This window comes from Etheostoma cragini, chromosome 1, assembly GCF_013103735.1.
Source record: "Etheostoma cragini isolate CJK2018 chromosome 1, CSU_Ecrag_1.0, whole genome shotgun sequence".
NCBI lineage: Eukaryota > Metazoa > Chordata > Actinopteri > Perciformes > Percidae > Etheostoma > Etheostoma cragini.
This window is the reverse complement of record NC_048407.1, coordinates 28,917,466-28,935,829: the sequence shown is the minus strand read 5'-3', so window position 1 is coordinate 28,935,829 and position 18,364 is coordinate 28,917,466. Positions and strand designations below refer to the sequence as shown.

The window sequence follows — 18,364 nt, the reverse complement described above, 5'->3', positions numbered from 1 at the left end:
ACTCAGAGCGGGACACACAAACATACCTGTCCTGTCTTAAGGCATGGGGACAAGCGAAGGACCCTTGTAATAACACACTGTGTTCTCAGTGCTCATATGACAAAAAACAGTGTCTGGAAAACATACCAGGAAACGGTGTCCTGAACCAACCTGGAGGAAAAGATGTTGTTTGCAAATAAATAACTCAATTTGTTTTATCCATCTTTGAGTACCAGATGTCAGAAAACTACCTTGAAATGACTTAAGACCTTTGACATTAGGATCCTCGTTGGGTGTTCAGAAAAGCATTGCTGTTGCCAGATGACATATGTTTTATGTACAAGTGCTTGTGAACACTGTTTTAGCATGGGAAATTATATATCTTATAAGCATCAATGAGGAATGAATATTATTATTGGTGACATGATTTTCCAAATCTGTATCTGTCTTATGAGTAGTCTGGTGACCAAAACATGTTGTTTATCTTTCTCAAATCTTGCACTTTAATCTTTAACAGTTGTTTAGCCTCAATCAGAGTTTTTAGATGCCTTTTCATAGTTAAATACCATAGAGCTTAATAATATAGTTATATACTCCATTTTAGGCAACATCTCGGTTACTATTTCTGTTTCTCAGTCATGAGCTAGCATTTGTTATCTATGATGACAGCTGACTTTAAGTGTTCCACCACAGGGCCTAAATCTCAGTATTTGAAGACCAATTACTAGGTAAATTCTCAGATTTAATCTAAATCTTAGAGCTCTGTGTAATAACTTAGCTCCCTCAACAGGTCAGAATTCTCTATTCTGAAAACTCTAAAGATAAGGTACATGAATGCATTGTAACATCTTGTGGGAATTACGTAAAACAAAAATAAAAGCCATTACATAGAACTTCAATTACTGCTCCATTTAAGCTTGTATGATTAAAAACACAGAGTGCTATGAATTGTAAAACAAATATACAGCATGATCACGATCTATCCAGTTAAATAGTCTAAATTATTTTTCATTTCATTTATAATTTTTAGTAACTTGTATTTAAAATAAATAGTTTGACTGAAGTTGAACCAAAGACTGTGAAATTTAAGGTACGCAGAAATATTTGACTGTTATTGTGAGTTACAACTATCTACAGTCAGTAGAGGGAGGGGATATGTGTTCTAAAAGGAACACATTTGTTGCCAAAACTAAACATTTGGTACTTAAAATGGAAAAAATAATTGAAGGAATTCATGGCAAATACTATTTGAGCCAGGTCTGCTTTTACAAAGCCAGTCGATTTGTGACCCACACAGACATGAAGAGGCTCTGCGTCTGGGAGGCGAAATGATCAACAGACCCTAAAATCTTCAGAGGCTTCAGACTGCATGACAGACAGCATCTTTCACCTCTCAATCTACTGCGAGCGCAGCAACAAGAAAAAAATGAGAATCTACATGATCTATGATCTTATGTGGAAAACATTTGCAAAATATATATTCATATATAAAAGACATTCTATGTGCATCTAAAATTTTCTTTTTCTGTCATAATATGATAATTAATTAAGACACTGCTTGTGAATCTCTGGAGGTCTCATCTAAGACTTCTAAGTGGAATGTCAGTTGGTCCTCTGGGCTTGTGGTGCTACGGTGCATCCGTTGTTTTTCGTGGTGGTGCAGGGTGACGACGAGCGTTTAGTTTATAGTTTGCCTCACAGCCCTGTGTCATGATGCTGGATGTTCTTTGCATAGCCTTTAGCAGGACTCCATTTCACTGTTAGAAGCTGCACGGGGAGAGCCCGCTCTGAAGGCACAGCATGGCCACCCTGGGGTCTGTCCCTTCAGGCCAGCACTGGAATGTAGAGGCTCGTTCCCTGGCCTCCCTGACGCCGACATCAGCGGCGTTCTTAGCACTAGTGAATTCCCGGCAGTAAACCGCTTCAGTCACAGCGAAAGAATAAAAAATTTAAAAAAAAAGGAAAGGAAAAAATGGAAGCAAGGAGAGAGACGTGTTTGCGTCCTCTCCTCCGATCCAAAAACCCTCTCTTTGATGAATGTGCAGGGGTCAGGCTGTATGACGTCAACGGGGGCCTCTGGGTGAGCCGGCGTGTTGGCTTTCAGGGTAAAGCACCCAGGGAGAAGGGGGAGAAACAGACCACAGATGGAGGCAGGGGGGGACCCTTTTTCCCAGTCCTGTCATGTGACACCAGGGCTGCACTGAGTGTATTAGTCCACGGCCTGGCCATACAGTTAAGGACAGGGGCAGTAGCCGCTTCCCTGGAACTGCTGGAGGGGGTGCAGACCTTCTTTTCCCGCTGCTAGTGTCTCCGATCACCTGGGAGGCAGGGCTTTGTTGCTGCCCACCCTCCTCCCCGTCACAGCTCGGTGACATGGAGGGGGTAGCTGGGGGGCAGGTGAGCAGGGACCTGCGGTTGGAGCCGATGGATGTGGCAGCCGTGGCAGAGCAGGTGGCCTTCCAGTGGGTAACAGCGGTGGCCTTCTTCGTCGTTTAGCTGGAGACCACAGTCCTGAGAGAATGGCATAAAGATGGAAATCATAAGACACACCACAAAGACAATCAGTAACTGTCACTAAGTGTGTGTGTGTTTTATTAATGCAAAATGCAGTTTTACATTTTGGTAAAAATGAGCTTATGTTCGCTGAGACGATTGATCCCACTGTCCAACATGAAAGTAGATAAATCTTCTCGTCTAACATATTTCCCAAAACATTTAACTATTCTTTTAAGCTCACATCGGCTGAATTTCCAAAGTTATTGTCATCATAAACCACAAATGTCTGTCACAAAAACTGTAATCCGTGATGGTGAGTTGTTGGGTCTTGGTAGCGAGTGAGGGATCAATGTGGTGCAGGATGCTCGGCTGTATTAACAGCTGTTTTTACTGGACCTGGGGGAGAGAGGGTGCTGACCAATCAGCTGCTATCGTGACTCAGACCTGGATCAGTGGCTGAAAATTCATGCATTTTGAAATGAGTTTACACTAATGCGTGTCTGAATCTCTATGCATCTTCTGCTTAGTACTGTTGTGTCTTGTTGAAAAATGTTTGAAAAAAACTAACAACTTGATATTTGCTCAATATTTAAGGAATTTACAATCTCCAGGATGATTCAGCTCTGGACTTTACCCTTTTCTCTGTCAACAAGATCTCCCGCCCCCCTCCACAACTCTGCTAAATCATTAGCCACTGCACTGATCTGACCGTTTACTATCAAGCGGAATGTCAGCTATTCAGAGAAACCAGTCTTATCTTGCTTCAGGACAGTAGAAATGGCTCTCAATTCAGTATTTACGATTCAGAAGAAAAGTTCAAAATCACTGCAAAGTGGCGTGAAATGGTTTTTTGACATTTCCGTCACAATTGATCTATAAACCAACACCGAATGGAGTTGAGCGGCAGGATGACTGACTTCACAAGTCTGGTGTAAGCAACAAGTCCCCAGCTGAGTTCAGAGCTCAACACTGGAATGTGCTTTGTCAATGAGTCACAATTTTGAGCTGTAACATTAGGTTGGAATCCATCGGTTTTTTCTTCTGTGTGTGTGTGTGTGTGTGTGTGTGTGTGTGTGTGTGTGTGTGTAACAGTATGAAAATGTTGAATCACACACAGTGATGCTGAATTGACTCTAGTCAAACCACATGCATGGTAGACTGCTCTCAATGATTCCTTGTGTGTGTGTGTGTATGTATGTGACTCCACTCTGTGTATTTGTGTGTGTGTGTGTGTGTGTGTGTGTGTGGGCAGAGTGCAGGCAGGAGAGGCACCTCACCTCACAGTGGTAACACTCCACATGGTAGTCCTTGTCCATAGAAACGACCCGGATGGTTTCCTCAGAGCCCTGGTGGGACAAACACACACTCAGACCTTCACATTACATCAGCCTGGTGTCTCATTAAAGTGATGGTCCAATGACCAGCAAATCTCAGGTTAGATCCCTGCAGCTGCCACCTTTCCTGAAGCAACACACACACACACACACAAACACACACACACACACACACAACCTGCTCCACTCTCACTGTACGAGAACAATACCAAAGCTACTCTACATATTCAAGTTTTTATCTCATGATACCATTGCTTTTTTGACAAAAGTGACTAATAAAAGAGGTATTAGTACTTCCTTTCCTTCATGGCACGTTAACAGAAACCAGAGGATCTAAGACTTGATTTGTCTCACATGAAAGGAAACACTTTGAAATGATTCATATTCCTTTAAAAATATATCTCACCCTTTGAATCTTTAAAATCTTGTCTGTAAAAGTGTGAAGTTCATTAAATCTAGTATTAAACTTTTTTTTTGCCCAATCAACCAAACACCAGCTTGGTCTATTAGTTTCTTTCTTGGAGATGACAAACCTAACAGACCTGACACAGATATTTCTCTTACCTGAGCTGGGAGGATGGGCTGGTTGCAGGAGGCACATTTGGGAGCAAAAACCCTGTTATGAAAGAGAGCACAACAATTACAACCTTGAAAATGTCACCAGCCTCTGTGTAGTCAGTCAGTCAGTTGAGTGCCATACATTTATTTCCATGTTACAAATTTTCCATTTCATTCTGAACAGCTGGTTTGCAAATCCCAGGCCATATTCTATACTAATCATATTTTATCAGTGTGCAGAGCAGAAAGACGTTCTCCTTACGTGTGGTAGTCTTTGACACAGTAGATGTTGTTCTCAACGTCCACAGTGAAAGGCACGCCATCTAGACCCTCTTTACACACCACGCAGCGGAAACAGCCAGGATGGTAAGACTTGCCTAGTGCCTGGAGGATCTACACACACACACACACACACACACACGGACACACAGGAACAGTAAGACTTGGGAGTAAGGCCATGGAGTTCATGCAGTAAATAACACACAATGGGCTGCCATCAAAGACGTTTCTTAAAGACCAGATTAAAAACATAAAGACTTTGTGAGGGTGATGTGCGATCATGTGTATACTGCACTGACAATGTAGTAAAACTAAATGACAACTCTTACCATTTCCATGATGAGGTGACCACACACAAAACACTTATCAGCTGTCTGCTGGAAACCAGAGTACTGAAAGACAAGACACAGGACTCATTATCTTCAGCAGTGAATTCTTTGAGACATTTCTGTTGGCCATGCAATCAGCGCCATGCTTGATGCATGAAGTTGTTTTGGTCTGAGACTCATCTATAGTGGGTGCTGCTGCGCTCTTATTTGAACACGAAAAGGATTTCTTTCAGAATCCTTTGTCTCCGCTCATCTGTGGCACATTCAAATCTATATTTTAGTGGTTATTCTGCTAGACCCTCCGTCATCTTCATACAGTAGAAATAAATCCATGCACATTTGGGAATTACCATGTGTTTGTTGGCCAGTGAGCATTTCCACTGGACCAACTGGGCGTGAAGCGCCTTCTGTGTGTTACAGGAAACAAAACGCCCTGCGTCACATCAATAGCTCCTTTGCCTTAAACCCAGAGTGCAGCAAGATAATGAAGGTGACCATCTGTAGCTCACAACCCCCTCAGGGCCGTGACCTGATGACTTGGGGGTGGGGGGGAGGCGACATGGCTAACAGGTAGAGGTGGTGATGGGCAGGCTGCCCCCTGACCTGACATCTCCACTCCAGATCTACCATCTGCCATCAACTTCCCCCCCAACCCCAGAGACACCCCGGGGCTGGCAGGCCAGACTAGTCGAGTCTTAGCTGTATTAGGGAGGCGGAAGAAGATTAGTCTCATCCCGTCATCTGACCTTCAGCATCAGTTAATCACTGAGGGGCAGTGATTGTAAAGTGCAAAACAGGAATTTTAGTATTTCCCCACAGATCAACAGGTTTATCTCTAAAGGGGAAGCTGTGGATAAACAGGAAGTATTTTTAGCAGATGAGGCCATGCCTTTTGAGGTTGTTAGGCTCATGAAACTGATTTTAACATTTAAGTTAGAGAAAGCTTTTGTAGGCCCCTTATTCCATGTTTGGAAATCAATCTCTGCAACATTTTTATTCAAATGTCTTTGAGCTTAAAACAGATTGTACTGATCAGAAAAAAAACATTCCGTCTTTTGCAAAATCAGCATCTTGTTGTGTTCATTACATGTATCATTAGAATATTTCCGACAGAACATGAAGGCATCTCAAGAGCAGGCCCTGCGCCTGCCCCGTTAACCTGAAGCAGATGGATTTGGAGCCTGAGAGCTACAGCTGTCCTCCTCCCACTCTTAATTGTAAATGCTGAGGAGCAGCTCGTGGGGTAATTGAGCTCCTTGGGGAAATTTTGGGGAAATTAGTGTGAATTGGAGGGGTGGTGCTAAACAACTAATTATAGCCATGTCCATTTCCTCTGCAGAATTCTCCTCTGGAGGGCTGCAGATTGTAGCCTGAGATCCTAATCCCCCGCCTGCTGCTCCGCCTGGCCCTCTGTCAACCCACCATGAGCCAATGATACGGTGCCCCTGGCTGATCATCACAGAACAACATTAATAAATAAAGAACACATACCAGGAAATCTTCCTCACAGTAGACTTTCCCATTGACGTTGTAGAACGCTTTCCCTCGCAGCCTCCGTCCTAGAAAGAAAGACAACAATTGAAATCTACATATTCAAGAAGAATTAAGCCAATATGCTGCAGCAGATACACCTGAAGTATGTGGACCATGTGCACCACCTTTATTAAGTTTTGGCATGTGGCTGTTTCTTCATAGTTTTCAATAGGTTAGTTCCAATGCTTAGTTCCAGTAAAGACAACACAAAAGCATCACAAAATGATATACAATAATATATTAGACAACTGTGTGCAACAGTTTGGAGACTGCAATGTCCTGTTTCAACATGACAAAGCCAGGTCTGAAAAGAAATTCTTTTCTCAGTTTGGTTCGGAAGAACTTCACTAGCCTGACCTCAACCCCATCCAGCGCCGTCGGGATGTCCTAGAACCTGACTAAAGCTTTGGATGTCCCCCCTCACCAAATCCTGGTCAAACCAGCACCATACAGGGACAGTGCATATTAATGGACATTTCTGTCAATACGCCAGAGTTAGCCAAAAGGCTATTTTTCATCTGCAGTCCATAGACAGATTGTAACGAGTCACCCTAAAAAGGTAAAACATGACAACATAACACTTACAATATATTACACATTGGGTAAAAGTACCACTTTTAAAGTTAAATATAAGAAAAGTTAAGTTAAATATACACTAGAAACATAGCTGACAACAATCAGACAAGCAAAACTTTGGTGAATATTTGAACTGTACATTTGAATTGTTGACCAATAGTAAGCAGCCTTGAGAGTCCGCACTTGTAAGGGGACGGAGAGCTTGAGAGACAAAAAAAGAGCTCTGTAGCTAGCAATTTAGCAGTGAGCTCACCAGCTACAACAGTTCAACAAGTAACCCTTCAGGCTTAGCCCCTACGTCAAGCTTCTAGACTAAAACACTACACAGATTGATTTTACTGTACCACTTGTGGTGTGACCAGACATTAAAACGCTCTTGTGGATGATTGCGGAGCTTGTCGTTTGCAATGTTCCAAAATAATGTGGGAAACCTTCCTAGGAGGGTGGAGGCTGTTATAGCAGCATATTAAAGGCACACTCAACCAACAGATAAATAAGTGCTTGCGCATATCTTCTGTACATATGTAATGTATATTGATGCACACAATGCAGAACCAAATTTTACAAGCGTGCGTTCCGCCCGGACACCTTTAGCTGTCTGCTGTTAGCAACAGGTGGAGTTAGCAAGTGAGCCACACTATGACGAAACGCTGAACCTGAAAGGGCTCCCGGATGGTTCCCGGTCAGCTACAACAGCAACGCTGAGAGTTGTGCACAAGATGAGGACGGTGTTTTGGAGTTGCTCGACCGTTGTAGATTATTTGAGCGGAAGCACATCCAACATGCACACAAAAACAAACCAGAGCAAAACTCCTTAATATGCCCCACTGCTTTCAAGCAGCCTTTAGATGGAGCGGTTCAAGTAAAAATGATACTCTTAACTCTTTGTTTTCGTTATTAATGTATTAATACGTTTAATACACACGCATTGAAGTGTAAAACAAAAAGGGCCAAGCCTCATTAAAAAAGAAAAAGAATGGGAACATAATATTTATGGTCGGCATGCCAATAGCACGGTATTGCAATATGACGGTTATCACGGCAGCCCTGTCAGACAAAGTAAAACAAAAAACATTTTGGGCACAATTTTTGACAACTTTTGACACTCTTAGTCAAAATACACACTGTATTACAGCAGGTCCGTGTCGAGCAGATTGCCGGCTGGACGGACGCAACAGCCTGCCTGTGCGTCCGCTCATTACTTTGACGATTGATCCCAACAGGATTCCATTGACAACCCATGCACGATCAATACAGGAGGCTGCTTTACAAACCTCCCCCCAAAAATCTCTTCTCTTTCTTCCATTGTGCACCGTTCACAGACATACCAACAAAAGCAGCCTGGAGGGAGGATGTCCCTAACTTTAAAACATGCATCAACACTAGAGCTAAAACCAGTAGCATATTGAAATGTATCAATATATTATTATCTATTTAAACAATTGGTCATTCATACAAGACTAAACCTTTGCAGCTACTATTATTATTATTCATTGTTCCACATTATTAAATGAACACCGAGATGTCCGTGCCCGCTGGTTAGACGGATTACGCAACTTTAAGTCATCAAATATCATGAAAATGAATCAACAGTTCCAGTCTTACACCTTGCAAACACACATCCACAGAAACATGTCCACACCACAGCAAGCCCAGCTTCAGCATACTGAGCTTCCAGCTCTGAGTGTGAAGGCTGAATTCTTCTGGGTGAGTCTTCATTCATCAGAATCCAAGTCTGAATTCAATCTAAAAAGGAAATTCTGCTGCAGGCTGGCTTCTGCAGCCCCCTGCCATGCACCCCTCACAGCTTGACCATTCAAATTCATTTAACAGCAGCGGTGTCTCTCTGGCAGCACGATGACTTCACCCAAGCCTGGCAGACCAAGCACACGAATCTCATAAATCTGCTGGATTAGTCAGATTTAATTGTCATCCCAAACCACCATTGATTTTATGGGTGTCCCAGCATGGGAAAAGACATGCCCCCCCACCCCCGACCCTCTCTTTTTAACACTGAAATGTATGCAATCGCTGTATTTCACACACAAACACAGTGTCACAATGCTAGGAGATGGCAATACATTAACACCCACATAAATGGCTGGGGCAGCCGAGGAATGCTGTCCACACAATAGGTTAGACTTTTAAGACTTTGAGACTGTGGAGCAATTAGCATTTTGGTAACGTGGCGCAAAAAGAAAAGCGGGATTCAGGAAGAACTCCATGTGAAGCAATTCTTAAGGGAGAGTCTTCAAAACCAAGACTTTGGAGAGGCTAAACTTGCAGGAACAGTGAGATTATAGGGAACAGTGCAGCAGCAGGGGCTGCGAGGTGTTGCTGTGTGCTCGTCTGTGGCCTCTGCTCTTGGGTTTGGGGTCTGGAAGGTGAACACAAAGGACCCGGCGCTGATGACTGTGTGGTGCGCTGCTAGGGGAGCGGGCCGACTGAGCAAACGGGGACATTCTTTCTGCCTGAGGTCACTAGCTGGTGCCATTCAACCCCCCACACCTCTCCAACACCCGCTCTCTGCCCGCTTCCCTCGCTGAGAAAAGGAGGGGGAGGGCTCCGTGTCTGGCCCTCTCTCCCCTGGCCTTTTGTCACCAGACAGCGCTGCAGAGAGCCTGAACATCCCCACAGCACTACAGGTGATGGAAGCAGCAGCTGCGTTTACAAGTTCATACTAAATTTAAGGCCTAAAACACCTTTTAAATTGATTTTGTAGTGTATTATAGAGTAGGTCTAGACAACACTAGAATTTACAGAGACCCAACAATTCCCCCAAGAGCAAGCATTCGGTGCAATCTGAATGTAATACAAACTTAACTGCACAAAAGTAAAGTTAATAAGATCAGAGCCTCATATCACTCTTAAAATAGACATTTTTAATTATAAGAACTGGTTGGAAAAAACTGAAAATGTCTTTCTATGAGAATATATGGTATAAAAATTGCCATGTTGGAAACTGCTAATGAGACTTCAATGAGCTTAAGAAAAACAATCTAAAAAAAGTAATTTATCCTAACAACCACAACATGATAAATAATTACATAATTATGACTAACTCTATGCTCACAGTGTTACTGTTGAGGCTTGATGACCCTGACCTCTGCACTTTTTAATGCTGGTTGCTTGTAACTTTTGCTCCTTTACTAATTAGGGCTCATTTGACTAATGGACTAATTTTGAATAATGGCATTGCCGTGGAAATTAGCATTGGTATGATAAAAAGAGAACCTGTGCCTCATCGTTGCAATGGTATTATTTGGCAAAAATGTCTCTGTGGTATAGCACAAGTGTGTTAAGCATGTTCACACATAAGGAACTCAAGCGCACTTGTTTCTACAAATAAATCAGCAAGATTTAGTGTAGCCACGAAAGGCTGTACGGTTTATGTTTTATTTTATCCCCTTTAAGCCTGGATCAGACTCTCATGTCTCTATCTGTTGGTAAGGATGCCTGGACCGAAGGGCTTTTCCTGGCATCATTTAATTCCAGGCTGCTGCCAGCAAGTTAGACACACATATATATATCATTAACTCTAACTGTAACCATATATCAGGTTAGAGTTGATCATTTAATTCTTGACATGAAGCCTGATTTGAAGGTCTACATAAAAAACAAATACATAAATTATCAAAGCAGCAAACACAGTCTCTGTTTTAGCCAAAAAGTGCAAACCTCTTCTTCTATGGGATGTAGTTGAGGTACCAGATATGTAACGTCAACTGTACGACCTTGTCTGACTGCCTACTTTCCACCACACTCAAAAAAAAAGCCAACACTGATAAGATAGCATTATTTAAATGCAAGAATATGTTGCCCATTGCTGCTGTTTGGAGAGAGGATTTTCCAGATAAAGACAGAACTAGAGCCAGGATAGGAAATTTCAAGTCCCACCACAATCTCAGGATACATAGTGTAGATATATGACGCTTCACGGTACATTTTCTTTTCTTTTTTTTTTTTTAACTGATAGCCTAAATGAGAATGATTAAGTTGAAACTTCTCCCATCAACAGGTGCGACAAAATGCATTTGTCAGGGTCAGACAGATTTTAATCAAGCACAGTCTGCATTCACCCAGACAGTCATAAGACAAGATCTAATCAAGGAAATAAGTATTTACCTTTGAAACATCTTAATTTGCAAATGCTGCTAAAAAATGGGTCATAACAGGTCAAATTCCAAGTATTTGTCCATTTCCTATTTGTCATATGGCTGTTGGTGTGTTTCAACACAGGATAACTGTTTCTCTTTGTGAAGGCAGTGTTTGACATAGCATGGGTTTATTATTTTCAAGATATTATGTTTGTACTCTCAGATTATAAGCGACAAACCTATGCTCTAAAAAATGAGCTAAACAATAAGCAATAAATCAGGCATAATCAACTAACTTTTTGCCACTGCCTGATTGACCAAACAAGTGGCTTACGGTAGGAGCTGTTCAATCATGTTGATTGGTCTGAAAATAAAGTTCTCTATATTCCAATTGTTCATGGAGTTTTGATCTCTTCAATCAGGTCAGTCAGACTGTTCAACTGCTTCTGAGCGTCCAATCACAGCCCGGACCTGCTTGCATTCACACTGAAAGAGCTCATTGCATGTCAACATGGCCACTCCAATGCAGACAAAATACATTGCTGAGTGGATTTTTTTAGTGGATCTCTTCCTAAAATTATGACATGCAAACCAACAGACAAAAACCACAGGATATTTGCATTTCATCACTAGAATACTTTTAATTCCATAGCGGTGTCATTTTGCATAGAGCTCTGGCCAGGTTAAAGGACATATAAATCTGGTGGTTGGCTCAAAAAGAAGGAGCTTCAAACTGATTTTTTTATACCATACCATGGCAAACAAGATTAAGTATTTTTGCTGAAAACCCAGCCGTGGAAGGTACAGAACAGGCAGCAGTGAGCATATACCATGAATGACGCAGTTCTTCATGAGAATCGGTAACATAGAACCCAGTATGCTGCCACGCCTCTTGGGTAAGCAAATGTAATACTGAAACCAAAACACCCATTCCAGCAATGACTTATTTCATGCTCTGATAACAAGATATTTATGCAGATGTACCCCGAATTTTCCACCAATTAACCGCAATGCTGGTGTACCGCTGTGCCGGATAGGTCAGTGGGAATGTGCCAAGAGATGAAGAGGCAGAACTTGTCTTCAACTTTACAGAAATAAAAGAAAGGTGGAGAAGAGGAATGAGAATGTGCTTGTGTGAGATAGAGAAAGCGTTCTCTCTGTGGCTCAACTAGAAAAAACTATGTTAATAATTTCCTCTAGTCTGTGATGCACCGTTATTTTTCTCATATTGTGCTATACGGGCTTTTGGGATTTGGAAACAGATCAGCTTGAAAACCCTTCTAGCACCATAACATTTGTCCATATCTGGTTGAAAGAGACAGTTTGGTAAAGCAGCTAATGGGACAAAATGATATTTCCAAAGAACAAACTACTACTGAATTATAACGAGCTATACAGTGATATGTACAATGACATCTGCTGTCAATATTTCATGCAAACACACAGACCTGCAGCGCTGTGGCTGACTTCAGCCCACACATCTCTGGTAACAAAAGACAAAAAGAATTATTATATCGGCCTCTTGTTCAAGAGGTAAGAAATACATATATTATTTTATATTTGATTGATTCAAGAGTAAATCTTCTCCTTGTAACCAATGGTCATAAAAATATTTAACTGCAGTTTAAAATCAACAGCAATAGTATGACACAGATCCTTGGTGCAACATGTGTCATGGCATCCAGTCTGCCTGTTATTCATTAAAAGAGGAGGAGGAACTCAACTGTTCAGCTACAAGTCCATCCAAACCACAAAGGTTAAATTGGGGCTGCCAAAAATACAATACTCCTGGAGGCTTGTTACCTGGCGGCTCACTGACCACCTGCTAATGACAACACTTATTTACTTACTTATCTAACAAGCTACTGACTTGCACTGTACTATGTTTATATATATTTATATATAGACTGGTGTATCTAATATCAATATATATTACATCTATACAAAATATTTAATTTCTTTTTCTTAAAGATAATGTGGTTTACATGACAGCTTCCACAGTCAGAGTTTGCCTTATCAGTATTATAATCCAAGTACTTCTAATACCATGTACATGTAAACTTACTGTATAACTCCAAGAACAAAACACAATGAACTAAACTTTCCCTATTTTTCTGCTTTGATGTTTTGCTGCCTGGCAGGTGCAACTAGTGTGACGGTAAATTATTTGAAAAATTCAAGCCCCTGAGCTCTAGTACAGAGATGAGTCATCAGTCTTGCGGCTGACAGTCTGCTCATCCAGCCTGAAGCAGCGTGTTTATCTTTTTTAATTTTATCTGGAGAAGGCATGTTTATTTTAAATAACTCCCTGCACCACGGTGACACAAAAATGTTTGTTCACTCGAGTTGAAGTGTATTTCTGTGGGAAAATATATTCCTTGGCAATTTGGGGAACGTGCAACTCCTCCTGCTACAATTAAAGTGGCAGAGCGACATATCTACCTTGTTCAAAGGCACAGTAATAGCAGCTGTGTGAGGAGGAAGTGCTCCTCTTCAACATTACATGATGCATAAAAACGTATCTCTGTAAATGTAGTCAACTTGTAGATAACCGTGGCTACTCTAGTGTACAATTATTATTTTCAAAAAGAAAATCCTAACTGAATTGACCCTAGAACCCCAAAAAAAAAAACATGTCAATTTGTGTACGTGTGCCTGCACATGTGTGCATGTCCAGTTTTATGTGAGCCCATGCCAGGCCAGCCCCCTCTGATAAGCAGGTCTGGTACACTTTGTGACTGTCTGATTGAGGTCCTCCAGGGAAGGCCGGCTGAAGTGGAGGGGGGTAGTTTGCATTCTTGGCCATTTCATGAAAAAAGGGTGCAACCATGGGAGTAAGCCAAGAGGAGGGCTCAATTATGCATGGTTAAACAAAGCCCAGGGCTACCAGCGAGCAATGTGTCAGCAAACTCGGCCTCACGCTGGATCTCTAAACTCTAGGAGGACTCAGGAAAAAAAAGAGAGAAAGCAACGAAAAAAACAAACAGGGACATAAGAACGTAGCTCCTGATCAATCAGTGGATTGTGTTATGACAAGTGCAGGCACTTTGAAACTGAACTTCTCAGAGGCCTTCAAAACACTGCTTTAAAGAAAACATTCCCATTCACATGTGGTCAAATGATACATCACAGAGTTTACATTACCAATAAACCATCTTGAGAGTCAGGATGGCCTGTGAAGTGATCAACAACAAACTGCTCCTCCTCCCGGACATGATTTCTCCAATAAATGCAACAATAATTCTCTCAGGAGCAGTCTGTGGTTTTTGTCTAGTCGCAATGACATCTCATATATCTACTTTATGATGCAGTTACCCCCTCTCAAGAAGTAATCCAGTCCTTTTATATTTAGTATTGTTAGTCTTCCGAGGAAAGAAATCTGGTTGTCTGGCTTGTCTGAAAGACCTAATTTCATCATTGAATGCAGTTTTCCTGGGTGTAGCTAGCTAACGACTCCTAAATAAACCCTAAAACATAATCAGGACTGTTAAAACAGCACTTAACCAGGTCAGAGGCTACTTTTCCACAACGAACCCAACAACTTTAGCAACTGGACACTTAGCATCTGGCCCCTCTTTCTTCAGACACACAATAAATCGGAAAGTATGTGGCTTTGGTTACATGTAAATTATAGGCAGTTCTTCCAGAGCCGGAGGGGGTTGGTCGGAGGAGCAGAATCCATGTATAGTACACATATGAATGGAAGCAACCTGGCTAAAAAGCTCTCTCCCGACATCTTCCTCTTGTTTCCCCGGGAAACAGGAGAGGAGGGCTGGAGTCGGGTGACAGAGGCGTCCAAAACACGCGCACATGCACACGAGCACGCGCACATGCACACACACTCACACTCTACACTGTGAGCTCAAAACCATATTTAATTACAGTCAGAAAGACCAACGAATGTCAGAACTTTATTTGTGGCATTATCAGCTTGTCCCTGCTGCAGACAGAACTGAGCTGCCCTGTTATTTCACTGAGCAGACTTCAGGCCATAACACCACTTCTGACAGCAAGGTGGTGATACTAATGATGATTTTTCAGCCGAGACAGCAGCAGCCGAAGCTTAGAGCGAGGTTGATTAAAAGAATACTGAAATCTGTGGAGCGAGAAAGGCGGGGATCCTGTAAGCAGGAGCATGAGCAGACGTTTCTCCCACCAATTTCTATGTTTTTCTGAGGACAACTGATGCTGCTTGAGATGTAGAACGTATCTAAAGCATAAATAAATTAGGAGGGAGGGTGTTGGGGGTTGCTGAGAAGGGCTATGCATTGAGGTAGGTTAGCGTCCACATTTGCAGACCAGATAATGAACCAGTTTTTAATAGGATTTCACTGAATTGACTGTTTGACTTACCACAGGAGCAGCAGGTGAAGCAGTTTGTGTGATACAGGTTCCCCATGGCCTGGCAGGCTTGGCTCGCTCCATACACACCTTTCCCACATTTGACACAGATACCTGTTAGAGACAAATGGTCAGTTAGCCGATGTTATGTATCCAAAGCAAAAAACTTTGTATGCATAAGGCCTCCTGCACACTGCCCGCGTGGCGTGAGTGAGGCGTTTCTGTTGCTTGGCGTTTTCGATGTCTTTGCACACCAAAAACATGTCTGATGCGGCACTGCGGCTAATAAAAAACAACCTGATTTGGATCATCCTTGTTCGACATATGGGGAGAGAGTTGTGGAAATGTGCTGCACTCAAGCAGTAGTATACTTAATGTTAAACATAAATATGTTATGATTTGATAACAGCAAAGACAATATCGGCAAAATAGGCTACAGAATATTTTGTTCTGTAATGACAGGTGCATATTCGAAAATCGATTTTTCTTTTTGTACATTTGTATCTGCATTTTATGTCAAAACCTTGGCACTTTCACACATCAAAATGTCATTTATGAAATCTATTTGTGTCGAAATGACATAACATAATTTTTGTATTCTATTCTCCTTGAAACGCTTTGACCACGCTTGCGTGTCATGAGAAAAATGGACATTGACCCTACTTCTAGCAGGCACGCATTTCACGTTTCAGACGTGTGTGTCGCGCAGGCAGTGTGAAAGCTCTAACCTGTTAACATGGCAGCCAAACTAAAAACAACATGCCACGCAACTGACACACTCAGGCCATGCAGGCAGTGTGCAGGACCCCTAAGAGCATCCTACATCCAGTGTGGTAACAACACACTGGATGTGAATCAATCAAAAATACAAACGTTATTACTTCAAAAGAACTTTGGCTTCATGAGATTTGAACACTATTAGAATTCCACATCATTCTTTGGCTTCTTTGCAAAGCTCTGTGTCAACAGTGATTTTCCGTTTCTTTATGCCTAAATAGTTTGAGATAGAGTGGTTGTTGAACTAGCTTTACTATTCAATGAAGATATTGTGTGCTACCACTGTGCACCCTTAGAATCAAACAACTTTTGGACCCGCTGTCAGCCTTGTTGGGAGCTTTGCTGGAAAGCTGATAAAAAAAGCAACTGGCAAACCCTGTGCTGAATTCCTGTAATTATACAACAGTCAAAAAAAAAAAAGATTAACCTGCTACAATTGTCATGAGTACTTTATTTTATCCCATGTTCCCTCTGCTGCTTTTGATAGCTTTTGAATACCAACATCACAAAGCAATTCTGAGATGTCAAAGCATGCGAAGCTCTGAAACCACACTGTGCCAAACACAATACATTAAACAGACTTGTACAAATGAACAGCTGTGTTTTCAAAATTTTAGTTTGTGATTATTATTAATTCACAAGTAATATTTCTCAAAATGATTTATATTCCAGTTGCACAAGTCTAACCTAAACGTCTGTCCATGTATTACATCATACCGTCTGAAGGCATACTACTTCAGAAGAGCTGATGATTATGTTGCTGACAGAAAATGCAGAGGATGTAAGGGGATTGTCACGAATGGCCAGCCAGAAACAAGGTGAGCCAACAACTTTGTGCTTTTCCTAGTTACCAGGAAACTGATTTGAGGTTTGAGCTTGATGTGCTGCTACCGGACACAATCGTACCAGAGTTACAACCCTGAATTGACCTTGAAGGGTACTATGGTGGTTGCTGAGTCAATTTTTGTTGAACTACGGTATAAAACATTTGCGTGAATGTTCATTTATGCAAATGTTTGATACCATAGTTGTAAAACAAGACTGTTTTAGATACTTTACAGACTTGGATGGGGCTGTTTATCCCACTCTTCTATGCACCTATGTTGTCGCGCACTCGCCTCCACCCCTCCTCCACACAGTTGCTAGTAGCCAAGGAGACAAGGAGGATTATACTACATACATACATACATACATAACATAATGGACTCGTCAGAAGATATAATTATCTTTACTTGAGTTTCAGCGCAAGAAAGTCACCGGAAAACACAATGTTCTGAACACAGCCAGGAGGAGAAATAGAGAGAGAATTGTGGAGCCGATAGTCTTAATTAGCTTTGTAGCAACTCATTTGGCAATGGCTTGAATGTAATGGCCGTTTAGTAATATCAAAAAGTTACGCACTACAGCTTAAATAGCTATAATTTATTATGACTTTATCATTCAAAATCTCAACTAATCAAAAACCTGATGATGCAGGGCTGTGTGGGTGTTTGATCAGATCTGATTAACAGTGCTGGAAACATACGCAAACAGCCCCACCATCTGTAATCAGATTATGATTCCAATGTTTAAAAGTTTTAAATTGTAGAAATGAATGTCCTCCTCTAATTGTACAAATGTCCAATTTGACTACTGACAAACCCAGGGGGTATATGCCCCGCTAACCAGGTACACAAGTAGGGCTGCTCAATTATGAAAAAACCCTAATCACGATTATGTTGGTCAATATTGAAATCCTGATTATTTAACACAATTACTCATTGCCTTTTGGATCTTTAAAAACAGTGAAACTGAACACCTTGAAATGTGAAATGTCCCTTAATACTTTTTTTTAGGTATTTTTGCAGAACACAAGACAAAATAAGAGTTTAGCTACTTGTAAAAAGTAATGTTTTTTTGGGATGAATCTCTTATTGTTATCATTAGGAGCCAAAATCGTAATCACAATTCAAATTTTAATTAATTGCACAGCCCTAACAAGAAATACGCATAAGCCTGAACAAACCAACTACAGAGTATTATGACCTTAGGTGAAGAAATTAGATTTTTTTTTTGGGGGGGGGGG

General features: G+C 41.5%; 1 protein-coding gene across 1 annotated transcript in view; it reads right to left on the bottom strand.

Annotated features, from left to right (window-relative positions):
• Positions 1–268: 268 nt before the first annotated feature.
• Positions 269–18,364, bottom strand: part of wtip (WT1 interacting protein) — a 25,535-nt gene continuing 7,439 nt past the window's right edge. Inside the window, exons 2-8 of the mRNA XM_034884533.1 lie at positions 15,535–15,636; positions 6,467–6,534; positions 4,976–5,038; positions 4,630–4,760; positions 4,374–4,425; positions 3,753–3,821; positions 269–2,490 (exon numbers count right to left, since the gene is read on the bottom strand). Of these exons, the coding sequence (XP_034740424.1) occupies positions 2,338–2,490; positions 3,753–3,821; positions 4,374–4,425; positions 4,630–4,760; positions 4,976–5,038; positions 6,467–6,534; positions 15,535–15,636 (638 nt within the window). The 3' untranslated portion in view covers positions 269–2,337. The remainder of the gene's footprint in view (positions 2,491–3,752; positions 3,822–4,373; positions 4,426–4,629; positions 4,761–4,975; positions 5,039–6,466; positions 6,535–15,534; positions 15,637–18,364) is intronic.